This window comes from Eptatretus burgeri, chromosome 1 (assembly GCF_056783735.1).
Source record: "Eptatretus burgeri isolate ZD-2024b chromosome 1, Ebu_testis_v1, whole genome shotgun sequence".
In the NCBI taxonomy this organism is placed as follows: domain Eukaryota; kingdom Metazoa; phylum Chordata; class Myxini; order Myxiniformes; family Myxinidae; genus Eptatretus; species Eptatretus burgeri.
Window position 1 is genome coordinate 22,449,584 of NC_140961.1, and position 15,605 is coordinate 22,465,188.

General features: G+C 41.9%; 1 protein-coding gene across 8 annotated transcripts in view; it reads left to right on the plus strand.

The window, feature by feature from the left end:
• The window catches only part of POLL (DNA polymerase lambda), a 97,763-nt gene that overhangs the window by 16,104 nt on the left and 66,054 nt on the right, over positions 1-15,605 (plus strand). For 7 of the 8 annotated variants that reach the window (XM_085874726.1, XM_085874775.1, XM_085874781.1 and 4 more), the window contains exons 2-4: positions 11,749-11,879; positions 12,711-13,005; positions 13,273-13,441. In XM_085874726.1, coding sequence (XP_085730852.1) covers positions 11,774-11,879; positions 12,711-13,005; positions 13,273-13,441 — 570 coding nt within the window. In that variant the 5' untranslated portion in view covers positions 11,749-11,773. Of the gene's footprint in view, positions 1-11,362; positions 11,438-11,748; positions 11,880-12,710; positions 13,006-13,272; positions 13,442-15,605 lie in introns of all 8 variants that reach the window. The other variant, XM_085874765.1, reaches the window with a different exon arrangement.

A 15,605-nucleotide genomic window follows, 5' to 3' on the forward strand; every position in this document is an offset into this window, starting at 1 on the left:
TTAGCATGAAGAGACATCCCTATGTAGACCAGAAATGGGGTTTCTCTGTCTCTGGAATGCCTGTGTGTGGCAGCACCTTCTTTGTATTTGGCAAAGCAGTTGTATTGAAGGAGCTGAGCCATAGCCAGGTCAGTTGTAGTTGCTCCAAACCTCAGTTGAGACTTTATGTCTGCTCCATGCTCAATCATGCAGACAAATTGGAGCAAAGCTGGAGGTAATGAATCGTATACTGAAGTCTCATGAAGATTGCCCTCATATTTAAATTTGTGATCAAGCATGTGCCTATGCAATATCTTGGCAGCTTTGGCGAGAATGATGGCATCAGAGTAGGTTGATGCTTCTGACATGACAGGACCTACATCCTTCTTGAATGTCAGATAAACATCACGTCCATCCTTGTAGGTTTCCAACGCAGGTATCTCTGCCAGAAGCTTTTCTTTCAGTCTGGTAGAGTTCACATCAGGTATATCTGTTCCAAATTGTTCAAGTCTTTCCTTGTAAAGACTCACCAAGTTAGCAAGTCGAAACGAAACAGGCTCATCACTGCTGTTTCTTGTCTCAATGACATAGGTAAGAAGTTCAGAGAACACCAAAGGGAAGACTTCCTTTTCTTGGGATGACTGGACTTTTTTCTTTTTTCTTGGCTGCAATGTGTGCCCTCTCTCTATGATACAGAGCTGTTAAGCAAGAGTAGTGGTATTTCAGTTCCAGGGCAACCACATCTCCACCGCTCAAGACAGCCAAAAGCTTGCCATCATTAAGATTGCGAGCACATTCATTAAGCCTCTCATTTAGCTGCATGGTCATGGCTTGTCGCAACTTTGACTTTGGTTGTATCTTTTCACATAGGAAACACCGTTGCACTTCCATGCTAGTTCTTCGCATTTTTGAGTGCCCTTCTCCTGGATCATTTTGAATTTCAGCTGCTCTTTTAGTGGCATGCTCAAGCTTATAGCTGTCAAACATTTTGCGACAATTTTGGTGGTACTTGGCACTATTTCGCCTCAGTGTATCCTCAATACCACCTCCTTCATCCAATCTGGATGAGTCTAACCTGATCAGTAACTGGTGGATTGCCTGAAATTGTGGTAGGTTTTTTTTGCTATTATGGAATAACCATCAGAACTACACTCATAACGGGTTGGGGGAGACTTCAACTCTTCTTTTGTATGAGTCTGAGAGAGGCAACACTTCCTCCAGTCAGTTTTAGGAGTACAACTCAACAGATTATCAGTGGACATATTGAACAGGTTAAGGCCGAGGGTTTATCCTTTTATCACCTAACCGTACAAAATACATAAGCACATTGAGATATGGGATACAACTAGGTTCATACTTACAAATGCCCTACACCTAGCCCGATCGTTCATCCAGTGCCATTTAAGTCCCGTGCGATCTGTACACCTTCTGGGTAACTGAAGCCCCGTTACCCTTGGCTCGGCTCTCCCACGCTGGCACATCCTGTCAATTCAGGCGTGGCTATCTAATAGTGTAATACTACAACTAGCTATACTTCTAGCTGAAATATATACAGGGGCTTATGAGATAGCATTTGGGACACTCAAGTATACTACAAACTACAGTTTACGTTAGTAAACTCCAGCTACAAGTAGTACACTATAAGCTGACACTGAACCCCATGCTGAGTCTCACAGCAGTGATGTCACCAGTGTGCCCTGGTTGTGCTTTGACATCACTCTTATTCACATAATGTAATAGAGTTTGACCGCATCACCTCAATTCATGATCACAGATGTTGCCCAGCAATATCTGTGATAATTTTGTAAGACAGCTACAAAAGTACTGATTTTAAGTCATGCAATGGCCGCCATCTTGAAAACTGGTAACCATTTTCGAATATTAGTGCCAAAATATATTTCTCCAGTCAAAATACAATCTATTTAACATTTGGATCAATAGCATGTTCCTATTTATAGACGTTTAGCACTGAAAACCCTTTTTCCTATTTTATGAGATGGCCATCTTGAAAAATGGTGGCCATTTTGTTTTTCAACGTGGGTAATGTACTTTTCTGAGAGAATGGGTCCTGGAGCACATGTGTACCAAATTTGGAGCTTGTACCATCAACTGAAAGATTCTTGTGGGATACTGACTTATCTGCCCCACTAAATGTGACTGCACACTGTTTACCGCAGTAGGGTGTTTCATATTGCAACTTTTTTATGCTAGTCAAGTTGGCTACCTGTCGTAGCTTTCCAATATGGATAAAAACCCCACTCACCGATTTTTAGAATTTACCTCCCAAAAATGGCCGCCGGCGGCCATTTTTTCCAAAATGGCGGCCTTTTTTTCACATTTTGACACAGAAATCGACTCCTGCACCTGCTAAAATACGTTAATGTTACTTGATATGTGTACTTTTGTAGATGATTATGATTGCTATGTCTGCCAGCAGTCAGGGACGAGACATTAGGCATCCAATATGGCGGAAAAATCCAAGATGGTCGATTTTTGGCCACTGGAAAGTTGTTCCCTCCGATGTGGGTTCTAATATGTCTAGTTTTAGGTTTTTGGGTGTGCTGAATTCGTTTTTATGCTCTAAAATGCAGTATATCTGTCACAGAGACGTCTGCGGGGGTCATGCTCTCGCGTTAAGTAGTAGTTCTTTCAAGTCTGAAGAAGAATTTTGAACATTCTCGTCCTCATTGATATCAGAAAATAACAATTAAATATTCGAAGGTCAAACATGTATTTATTTAACATGTACAGTATATACACGAATTTCTAGTATACTAATGCCATAATTGATGTTCTAATATGACTTCATGTATGCGTGCCTATCAGCCTCGATATAATCAATAATATTGGCCATGGCATGGCATACATGGCTGTAGCGACATTTCAAATTAAAATTTCCATAGTTCAAAAACATCAATGTTCACACTTCGCTTCATATAGTTATCTACATTTTCTGAAGAGTGGATTTCGTGTACCCAGAATAATTCTGCCTGTGCCACTCAACCACTTGAAGCAAAGCTTGCCTTTGCTGTTCATCCCTCGTTTTGTCTATAAAATCTGAAATCAACTTCATTCCACACTCTGTAAGGTCGTTAACTACGTGAACATTGTGCACATAGTTTGCGAATTTTTGGTAATCATCACTTTCTGGCCATGTGCTTGCAGGCTCACGCATCCATTCTACATCTAGTACATCATATAGTTCAAGAAGATTGAATAACCGCCACGAGTCGTCATCTATGAAACTGCTGAGACACAGGTCACTACTCTCATTCTCATCCATGGCCGGAAATTTTGGCTTTCCTGAGCTGAGTTGATCATGAGGTAGTCTAGGTGTCTGATGCAACAGTTTTGCCATCGTTTCTCGCTCATCTGTGGGCACGTTGGAATCGGCAAGAGCGAAAATTACCAATTGCGGTGTCAAATACCATAGGTGTCGATCATTCCTTCATATATACGCGAAAATGTGGATAACTATATGAAACGAAGTGTGAACATTGATGTTTTTGAACTATGGAAATTTTAATTTGAAATGTCGCGACAGCCATGTATGCCATGCCATGGCCAATATTATTGATTATCGAGGCTGATAGGCACGCATACATGAAGTCATATTAGAACATTCATTATGGCATTAGTATACTCGTAATTCGTGTATATACTGTACATGTTAAATAAATACATGTTTGACCTTCGAATATTTAATTGTTATTTTCTGATATCAATGAGGGCGAGAATATTCAAAATTCTTCTTCGGACTTGCAAGAACTACTTCTTATCGGGAGAACATGACCCCCGCAGACGTCTCTGTGACAGATATACTGCATTTTAGAGCATAAAAACGAATTCAGCACACCCAAAAACCTATAACTAGACATATTAGAACCCACATCGGAGGGAACAACTTTCCAGTGGCCAAAAATCGGCCATCTTGGACGCCATTTTGGATTTTTCCGCCATATTGGATGCCTAATGTCTCGTCCCTGACTGCTGGCAGACATAGCAATCATAATCATCTACAAACATACACATATCAAGTAACATTAACGTATTTTAGCAGGTGTAGGAGTCGATTTCTGTGTCAAAACGCGAAAAAAGGCTGCCAGTTTGGAAAAAATGGCCCCCGGCGGCCATTTTTGGGACGAAAATTCTAAAAATCGGCGAGTGGGGTTCATATCCATATTGGAAAGCTACGACGGGTAGCCAACTTGACTAGCGCAAAAAAGTTGCAATATGAAACACCCTATTACCGCAGTTACCACTCCCCATGACAGAGCTTTACCATGAACGGGATGTAAAAATGGCTTTAGTGTCCGGTGACTACGTTTCTGTACCTGTGGAACAATTCAAGGAAACTTGCAATAGATGCCCTATTCTACAGAAGGTGTGAGGATATGTCTCCAGAGGGTGGCCTTGCAATGTGAAGGGCTTTGACCCAAATGGAGTTCCCTACTTTCACATTCGGAATGAACTGGCTGTACAGGAGGATTACTTGATTTGGGGCACTCACCGTGTGATAGTGCCGACAGAACTTCAACCCAAGTTAATCCAGCTTTCCCATGATACGCATAAAAGTATTGTAAGGACTAAACAATGGCTGCGTGACTTCTACTGGTGGCCAGGGATGGACTCTCAAGTGGAAGTTGCCATCAAGTCGTGTATTACTTGCCAAATGTGTGATAAAACAGCTGTCACTCAGGTTCCACCTTTGCAACCAGTTCCGCTTGCCAATGTTGCTTGGGAAAAGCAAAAGCTTGCCATCAATATCGTGGGACCACTTGATAATGGCCAAATGGGCTGTCTCTATGCCATAACCTTAACTGATTACTCACCAAATGGCCAGAAGTAGCCTTTACGTCCAAAGTAACATCTCCTACAGTTATCAAGTTCCTGGCTACAGTATTCCATTATGAAGGAAATCCATGGGAACTTATCTCCGACAATGGATCTCAGTTTGTTTCAAGTGAGTTTGAAACATTCCTGCACAGAAGAAACATCAAACACTACCGGAGTTCTATATATTACCCACAAGCCAACGGGGAGATAGAACGCTTCAACAGAGTGTTTAAGGACTGTTTACATACCGCAAATCTCAAAGGGAAGCCCTGGAAATCATTCGTAACTGACTTCTTGCAAATGTATCAAACTACAAGAGATGCAACAACTCATCAGAGCCCTGCTGAACCAGTTGTTATTTTCACAAAAAAAGGAATATGTGGTATTGAGAGTTGCATGAATATTGATGTATGCATGATGAGCCGGAACTGACGGGGTGGAACTGAGAGTGACGTCATGGGGCTGTCAAGTGAGTGGAGGAGGTGAGAGCCGCCATTAAACGGTTGAGCCAAAGGACTTGTGTGTTGGCTGATTTTACTGCACAACACGGAGTTATCGGTGTACGACGGCCTGCGATTCCGGAGAGTCTGGTCGGAACCTGAGGTAGCTTTCCCCCCCTCATGGTCTTCTCGCCCCTGACCGCCGCTCCGCAACAATACACACACACACACACACACGTACACACGTACACACGTACACACGTACACACGTACACACGTACACACGTACACACGTACACACGTACACACGTACACACGTACACACGTACACACGTACACACGTACACACGTACACACGTACACACGTACACACGTACACACGTACACACGTACACACATACACACATACACACATACACACATACACACATACACACATACACACATACACACATACACACATACACACATACACACATACACACATACACACATACACACATACACACATATACATACATACATATATATACACACACAGTAATCCCCCGCTATATCGCGGTTCACCTATCCACCTATCACCGCCCCCGGTTCATCGCGGGTTTTCCCTTGGAACCTCACTATTTTTTTTTCTGCGGATTCCCACGGTACATCGCGGTAATAATATATAAAATATAAATTATTTAAGCAATAAATTATAACACGTGGCGCTCGACCAGTCACACAACGCACGAAAGCGAGGTATGTACAGAAGGTTAAGGTGCTAGATATGCTTCGGGAAGGAAAAAGGTTTGCCGAGGTTAGACAAGCACTGCCAAACCGACCAGACCAGACAAGTCTATCTCCGGCACCTCAAACCTGATCACTGCCAAGCCGACCAGACGAGTCGATCTCCGGCACCTCGAACCCGATCTTGCAACCTTGCAACGTTACTGAATTTACCATACTGCGTTTAAAATGTGTTTTCACTTTTTTATTCCATTATTATTATTATCTGTACATTTTTATGCTTTCAAATGTTTTCTTTACGTGTTTAATTGAGTTTAAAATGTGTTTTGGGGAGGCATCCATTCATCGCGGATTTTCACTTATCACGGGTGGGGGGGGGGGGGTTGGAACGTAACCCCCGCGATAAACGGGGAATTACTGTATATACGAGGTGTGTTCAAAAAGTATCCAAACTTAATTTTTCGTGCGTAAACAAATGAATCTAGGAAGGCGTGGTTTGGTGCACGTATGTAGGCGATCCTAATCCGTATGCGTGAATATTTTCCCGACAGACCGCCGATGAGTGAGGAAGTGTAAGTGAGCGCCGTCGGATTTTCGTTTTTGACAAAATGACGGATCACTGTGTTGAAGAAGTTGGGATCGCTGTTCACAGTCTCCGGCATGTCCTGTGCGATCTCCAAACGGAGTTGCTTCTGCTCGATCGTTAGCAGCTTTGGCACGATCTTCGCTGAGATTCTCCTTAAGCTCAAATCCTCAGTCACAATGGAATGAACGGATCCAATGCTGACGCCCGCCTCGTCTGCAAGTTCTCTGATCGTGATTCGACGATCCTGCATCAGCAGGGTCCTCACTTGGTCAATGACGATCTCATTTCGGGATGTTGAGGGCCTACCAGAACGTGCTTCACTTTCCACTGATGTGTGACCATCTTTGAAGCGGTTGTACCACTCTTATCTGTGTGGTGCCCATTGCTTCGTTCCCGAAGTTGAATTCCTGTTGAATCTTGCAGATCGTTTCCACTTGGGAATCGCCAAGCTTTACACAAAATTTGATGCAGTAGCATTGTTCAAGTTTTTCCACCATTTTGTCAAAAACGAAAATCCGACGGCGCTCATTTACACTTCCTCACTCATCGGCGGTCTGTCGGCGACTGACAGCTTCTGCAGGCGGGAAAATATTCACGCATACGGATTAGGATCGCCTACATACGTGCACCAAACCATGTGGATCGTCCATGTGGCAGATGGCACTTGTTGGAGCTGAATACACTTTGTCCTCGCAACTGAGTCAGTGTGGCATCAATGGCCAGTGTATGTATGTATACGTATATATATATATATATATATATATATATATATATATATATATATATATATATATATATATATATATATATATATATATATATATATATATAATAGGGCTTTCTTGACCAAAAACGATTTATTAACCTCCGCCATCGAAGATGGATGGAGGTTACTGTTTTCACCCCTTTCTGTTTGTTTGTTACTTATATTACGAAATCTAAAGATTTCGTAAGTATATTGATGCCTTCCGTTTCTGTTTGTTTGTTACTTACGAAATCTAAAGATTTCGAAAGAACAAACAGAAACGGAAGTCATCAATATACTTACGAAATCTAAAGATTTCGTAAGTATATTGATGACTTCCGTTTCTGTTTGTTTGTTTGTATGAGTGTTTGTTTGTTTGTAGGCACGATAACTCGAGAACGGAAGAAGCTACCAATGTCAAATCACACCACATGATTCAGGAGGGTGATGGCCAGTGCTGATTAGATTTTGGTCAAAATCGGTCAAAGGTCAAGGTCACAGTGAGGTCAAACATCCAAAAAATGATAACTCGAGAACGGAGGAAGCTACCAATGTCAAATCACACCACGTGATTCAGGAGGGTGGTGGCTAGCACTGATTCGATTTTGGTCAAAATCTGTCAAAGGTCAAGGTCACGGTGAGGTCAAACATCCAAAACATTCGATTTTTGATGGTTTGGTACAGAATCATCGTAGAAACTTCTAGTTTGCGTCTCTACCTTCTCGAGAGACAGCTTTTATTAGACAAGGTCAGAGGTCAAGTTGACGATTTCGTAAGTACCAGTCTATGACTGCTTGTTAAGTTGTCGAAGACAACTTCTGTCAGTGTGTGTGTGTGTGTGTGTGTGTGTGTGTCTGTGTGTGTGTGTGTGTGTGTGTGTGTGTGTGTGTGTGTGTGTGTGTGTGTGTGTGTCTGTGTGTGTGTGTGTGCGTATGTGTATGTGTGTGTGTGTGTGTGTGTGTGTGTGTGTGTGTGTGTGTCTGTGCATCGATTTTTCTCAGCGGTCCTTGTGTATATGTCCACGAAACATTTTGACATGCAAGATAATCACCCAAGGACTGAACCTATAAATTTGGGTGAACCTGGATCAAATGATGAGGTCACGAAAAATTCACAGTTTCAAAAAATCCCAATCATTTACATGGGATGAAATTTCAAAAAATCATTTCTCCGCCATTTCTTGTTCAATTGCTTCGATATTTAATGTGCTTATGTAGGGTCATAATATCTTTACCCTGCCATGTTTCAACCGGATCGGATCCAGATTGTGACGTCACAAAATGTTTGAAATTTGTATTGAAAAGCCCATTTACATGACAAAAAAATTCTCAAAATTCGAAAGTTTTATATTTTTCGCTCAAACTTTTAGGGAATGTAAAACATACGATTGGCCATTAGCTGACGTAATTTGATCAACTTCCGGTTTGTATTCTGGATCCCATCAGCAAAAATGTGTCATAATTTGGCCATTTTTGAAAGCGCGTATCTCCATCAATTTTTGCGATATGTGGCTCAAACTAGGTGAGAATGTAGTTCAGATATTACTCTTTCATGAGATATCCAGGCCTTCGTTGTGACTGTTCCGATTCAATAGTTCGCCTGACACCGAAAATTCGTCTATCGTGCTCAGGCGCCAATAGCACTATTCTGCAAACGTGATGTATTATTTTGCAGTGCAGGCCAGTTTTATTAACAATGAAAGGCCCTCCACATCGTACCAATCCATTATGACGTTACCATCACGCAGGTCTGTCAATTTTCCGTTTTCAGTAAGAATTTTGCTTGTTTTTATGCGGAGGAGGTGGAGGTGATGATGGAGTTTTTGACTTAAACCATTGACATCACATTCCACATTCGAATGTTGTTCATGATGGCAACTGACTGAACTGTAAATGCTGTTTCTTGTGCTGTATCCGTGTGACTGCAATGAAGTTATAATAAATTTTCAAACAACTTCGACAACTTCCTCACTCCATGAGTGATTCGTTTGTTTGTTTGTAGGCACGATAACTCGAGAACGGAAGAAGCTACCAATGTCAAATTACACCACGTGTTTCAGGAGGGTGATGGCTAGTGCTGATTAGATTTTGGTCAAAATCGGTCAAAGGTCAAGGTCACAGTGAGGTCAAATATTCGATTTTTGATGGTTTGGTACAGATAACTCGAGAACGGAAGAAGCTACCAATGTCAAATTACACCACGTGATTCAGGAGGGTGGTGGCGAGCGCTGATTAGATTTTGGTCAAAATCGGTCAAAGGTCAAGGTCACAGTGAGGTCAAACATCCAAAACATTCGATTTTTGATGGTTTGGTACAGAATCATCTTAGAAACTTCTGGTTTGCGTCGCTACGTTCTCTCGAGACAGCTTTTATTAGACAAGGTCAGTGGTCAAGTTGACGATTTCGGAAGTATCAGTCTATGACTGCTTGTTTGTTTGTGAACAGTATTACGGAAAAACTCCTCGACGGATTTGGACGAAACTTGGTGGGGGGGTTAGGTCTGGTCCAAGCATCATGCCATTAGATTTTGGACTTGGTCCAAAATCCAATATGGCCGTTATGGTGGCCAATTTGAAAAAAACATTTTAATTTTTATTTTTTTTGCATTTCTACATGTTAAATGATTTCCAACCCACCCCCCCCCCCAAAAAAAATTGTTCGAGAAAAAAAATTTTGCAACTTTTTTTTCAACAAAATTTCAATTTCTTTTTTTTGCATTTCTACATGTTTTAAGTGATTTCCAGACCCCCCCCCAAAAGAAATTGTTAGAGAAAAAAAAATTTTGCAAATTTTTTTCAACAAAATTTCGATTTTTTTTTTTTGCATTTCTTCATGTTATAAGTGTTTTCCAACAAAAAGCATGCCAAAATTATAATTGCAGCTGATTTTGGAACTTCAGGTGGATATACCCACGTAAAATGAATTTCTGTCTCGAGGAATCTAGTTATGACGAATGAATTGAGTATGTAAAAGGGAAAGTTGCAAACTATAACTCTGTGAACACTGTTGACGTCAAATTGAATGAATAGGATATCAGGTTCACTTGAGTGACCGAGCAGTATTGGCGGCGGAGGTTTTGCACTCTACCGAGTGCTCCCCCTCTAGTTGTCCTTGATTTTGTATATACCTTGTATAGTCATGGTCGTTCCACAATGAAAAAAACTCAGGGACCGCGTGGACCAGTTCTATCAAGGTTTCACCATGCAGCTGCAGCAGAGCCATACTTTTGCTTCCAGATCCTCGGAGCGTTGTCTCCTGTGTTCAATATGAAAATCTAAAACCCGTTCTATAAATGCCGCAGATGTTGATGCCGTGGGCTGGAGCCAAATCGCTTAAATTGCTCCATAAATCGCCGCTATGGCCCATCGTTGCCACAATATGTTATGCTTATGAGGGTCTACTGAACGCTGTTTTATCTCTGCCAGCTGCTCATCCAAGCAGCCCTGTTATCTCGCTAAGCAATGGTTTCTGAGGTAGGTACCTAGTAGCTCGACGATCAGTGCAATTTTACCTTTTTACAAGTCATGCCCAAATCTTATAGGTTGGCTCGAGGTATACAGTTACAAACAAGCCATGAGCAGCACCAAGATGATTTGTCACAATTGCCGTCCCATTCATGGTTCAGTATGCATGTGGAATTGTAATATTAAGGTTCGTGGTGTACTTATTATGTATGGTTAGACCCCACAGAGTGGGGAGTTAACAGGTAACTTGATTTTAAATACTGTATACTAGAAAGCAACAAAAAAAAGATCTTTACAGTCCATTATAACCATGGATCACTACCCAAAAGGGAGCAGTTAAGTGTGCAATGATCACCTGGATTCAAATTTGCTTTTCATCAAATGATAGGTTAGGGGAAGAAAGAGAGGTTCTTTGTGGAGAAGGTATGAAAGAATGGAAAGGAACTTGGAGTAAGGGATGGATGTATCGGGGAGATTTTTGGAAGATGGGATCAAAATCCCGTTATTTTGTTTAAACCAACTTGCTGTGGTGGTCCCTTAACCTTCTAGTCATTGGGGGTGTTATCGTGACGTTTATATACAGAAGAATCAACCTGGTATTGCCCGTCTCCTCTCTGAGTCACATTTCCGAACAGCTGTGGGAATCAAACTCACACCGGTGACGGCAGTGCAACACGGCTAGACCCAACCACCCAATCAAGCACCCAACCACCCAGCTGTTTGCACAGTATTTAGATACCCCATAACTAATTCAGCCTTTTGTATTGCACATTAACTCATTTAATCTCCACCATTTATGTACTTAATTCCTTTGACTCCACTTGGCATGGCTTGGTCTTGGTACCTCCCACTGTGTGCAGCATCTGCTCGTGATTACCGTGTACTAATACCTTGCAAAGGTTTTGATGTAAAATAATAAATACACCTTCACCTTGTGCTTCTCTCACTTATCTTTACTTTGCCTGGCAGAGGGATCTGGTTTTGAAGGAGGACCATGGCAGTTCGTGGTCTCGTGAAGACCTTTTCAAAGGCGAAGCGGCCATCTTCCGATGGTGACATGGAGATATGCAAACGGCTCCGCAAAGAGGTTTCAGTGCAGGGTATGTCAATAAATCTCACTTGGTACAAAAACATTTTAAATTGTAGTATATTTACCTTTACCAGGGAGGAAGGTGGTCGTTGGTTTATAGCCTTATCCACCGTATGCGTTTCACATAGTAACGTGACTTTTGGACCACCTATGGGCTGGCAAGATGGCCTGGAGGTATGCATACTCGCCTCTGAGCCATCTCTCTTGGGTTTGAATCTCAGTCCGGCTATAAACTACCATCCGGGTGTCCTTACAGGCAGGGCGAGGCATCAATGTGTGTGCCGTCTTTCGGATGGACGTTAAACTGAGAGTCCCGTACGTCGCCTTAGAATGGAACGCTTATATCTGACAATTGAACCTTCGTTAGTTGGAACCTTTTGATTCTGAGGTGACGATTAGTTGGTGGATGTTAAAGATCCCCACGGTGTCTTTCGTGAAGAGTAGGTAAGCTATCGCCGGCACCATGAACAAATTCTGAATTCCTGCCCTGACCAACAGTGTGTTGCATCAGTGGCACATCTGCACCCCCAGCCAATGATATAACTCGCAGCCTTGTGCTGCATATGAAAGAAGAAGAAGAAGAAGAAGAAGAAGAACACCTCTATTAAGTCTATGTGATAGTTGGAAGTTGTTTGGTGTGGCCCAGCTAGGTGGATGCAGCAAGTCCTGACTATCCTTGAATATATTCCCATCCTTTGTATTTCCTTTTAGCTTTAATGAATGTTTGCCTCTATCCACTTTGTTCCTGTAAGACTGGCTGTCTCAGTCTTTGAATCTAAAATTGAAGCTCATAATTTGTGTCATTAATCTGCAAATCATGTCTGGCTATTCCTTACCTCAGACACATCTCTGTCGGGCGTGCACGCTTACCTGGTACCTATGGGACTGGGCACCGCGAGGCGTGACCTGATTGCTCGTCAGCTCTTGAGACACGGTGCACACCTGGCGGCAAGTTCTCGAGAGCTGGGCCTCACGCACATTCTGGTGAGCGAAGGCATGACACGAGGGCGGCTGGCTGGCTTGATGGCGGAAGACTCAAATCAAGCACAAATTGTGTATGTAGCCTGGCTAAGTGACTGCATCTCCATGGGCCAAAGGATTGCCACTGGACCCTACCTTGTTTCTACCACACAAAGGTGACTTTCTCACCCTTATTGCATGTGTTTGTCTGATAAATATTTTCCCAAATGATCTGCATTTTGCATTTTTATTCTGATGTGCAGTCATTGAGTTGTTATTGAGGACCTTTATTAAGTACTGGTGTTAACCCAGTGCTGTGTAGGCCTTTCTGTTACTTGCTAAACGTCCCAGTTGTACGAGTCTCTTCTTTATGCCACCCTGACATTCTTCATTCTTCGACCTCCTTCTTTATAGCCTGAGATGTTCTTCACTGACTTCACCAGGCCCATAGGATTGACATCGATACAAACAAAGAAAACCGAACCATGGCCCAATGGTGTTATGGAACTGGGTGAGGACGAGGCACGAAGAGTTGGTGGCCCAGGAATCGAGGAAGTGAAAAGTTCTGTTTCAAATAACACTGATCCTGTCTGTCATCAGAATGTTACTTTGGTAAGTATCTTTGTCATTGGTCAATTATGGCGTTGCATAGAATATTTTTACCTCCACTGCTGAAGATGAAGGAGGTAATGTTTTCACCCCTCTCTGTCTTTGTTACTATCTAAAGCTTTCGTAAGTATATTGATCACTTCTGTTTCTGTTTGTTTGTTTGTCTGTTTGTTTGCGTGTTTGTTACTGACGAAATCTAAAGATTTCGTAAGTATATTGATCACTTCCGTTTCTGTTTGTTTGTTTGTGTGTTTGTTTGTGTGTTTGAAGGCACGATAACTCGAGAACGGAAGAAGCTACCAATGTCAAATTACACCACGTGATTCAGGAGGGTGATTGCTAGCGCTGATTAGATTTTGGTCAAAATCGGTCAAAGGTCAAGGTCACAGTGAGGTCAAACATAATTCCGTAAATTAATGTGGAGAAATGGAGTATTTTTGCTTCGCTCGACGTCACGAGTTCGTTTTAACTTCAATTTTAATTTTGTCTTCGGTTTTTGCGATCGCTTAGGACGCTTAAAACTCAGTTGTCGAAATTCTGGTAAAAATCGGATGTTTTGGAGACGTTTTAAGATTGTATAAAAAAAATTTCACTCGACGCGTCACAGGTCGTCCCATGATGCAGTGCGCTCGAGCAGACGCGTCGTTGAGTTACGTTAAGGTTTTCCGTGTGCGCTGACGGTGTTTTCGATAAAGATGGTGTTTAAAAGTCATTTTTTATCCCAATAAAGGTTATCGTTGCATGCCTGACTCGCTGAGCCGTCGGATTATGTAAAGATTGTTGGTGGATGGCTGAATATTACGGTTTTGTGACTTTGATAAAATAATATAAAATAATTGCGTGGAGAAATGGAGATTTTTGCTTCGGTCGACGTTACGATTTTTGATGGTTTGGTACAGAATCATCGTAGAAACTTCTGGTTTGCATCTCTACCTTCTCGAGAGACAGCTTTTATTAGACAAGGTCAGAGGTCAAGTTGACGATTTCGTAAGTACCAGTCTATGACTGCTTGTTACGAAATCAAAAGATTTTGAAAGTATAATGATCACTTCCGTTTCTGTTACGTACGAAATCTAAAGATTTCGTAAGTATATTGATGACTTCCGTTTCTGTTTGTTTTTGTTTGTTTGTTTGTTTGTTTGTTTGTAGGAACGATAACTCGAGAACGGAAGAAGCTACCAATGTCAAATTACACCACGTGATTTGGGAGGGTGATGGCTCGTGCTGATTAGATTTTGGTCAAAATCGGTCACAATGAGGTCAAATATTCGATTTTTGATGGTTTGGTACAGATAACTCGAACTGAAGAAGCTACCAATGTCAAATTACACGACGTGATTCAGGAGGTTGATGGCTAGCGCTGATTAGATTTTGGTCAAAATCGGTCAAAGGTCAAGGTCACAGTGAGGTCAAATATTAGATTTTTGATGGTTTGGTACAGATAACTTGAGAACGGAAGAAGCTACCAATGTCAAATTACACCACATGATTCAGGAGGGTGGTGGCTAGCGCTGATTAGATTTTGGTCACAATCGGTCACAGATCAAGGTCACAGTGAGGTCAAACATCCAAAACATTCGATTTTTCATGGTTTGGTACAGAATCATCGTAGAAACTTCTGGTTTGCGTCGCTACCTTCTCTAGAGACAGCTTTTATTAGACAAGGTCAGAGGTCAAGTTGACGATTTCGTAAGTACCAGTCTATGACTGCTTGTTACTTAAGAAATCTAAAGATTTCGTAAGTATATTGATGCCTTCCGTTTCTGTTTGTTTGTTTGTTTGTAGGCACGATAACTCGAGAACGGAAGGAGCTACCAATGTCAAATTACACCACGTGATTTAGGAGGGTGATGGCTAGTGCTGATTAGATTTTGGTCAAAATCGCTCAAAGGTCAAGGTCACAGTGAGGTCAAACATAATTCCGTAAATTCACGTGGAGAAATGGAGTATTTTTGCTTCGCTCGACGTCACGAGTTCGTTTTAACTTGGATTTTAATTTTGTCTTCGGTTTTTGCGATCGCTTAGGACGCTTAAAACTCGGTTGCAGAAATTCTGGTAAAAATCGGATGTTTTGGAGACGTTTTAACATTGTAGAAAAAATATTTCACTCGACGCGTCACGGGTTGTCCCATGATGCAGTGCGCTCGAGCAGACGCGTTGTTGAGTT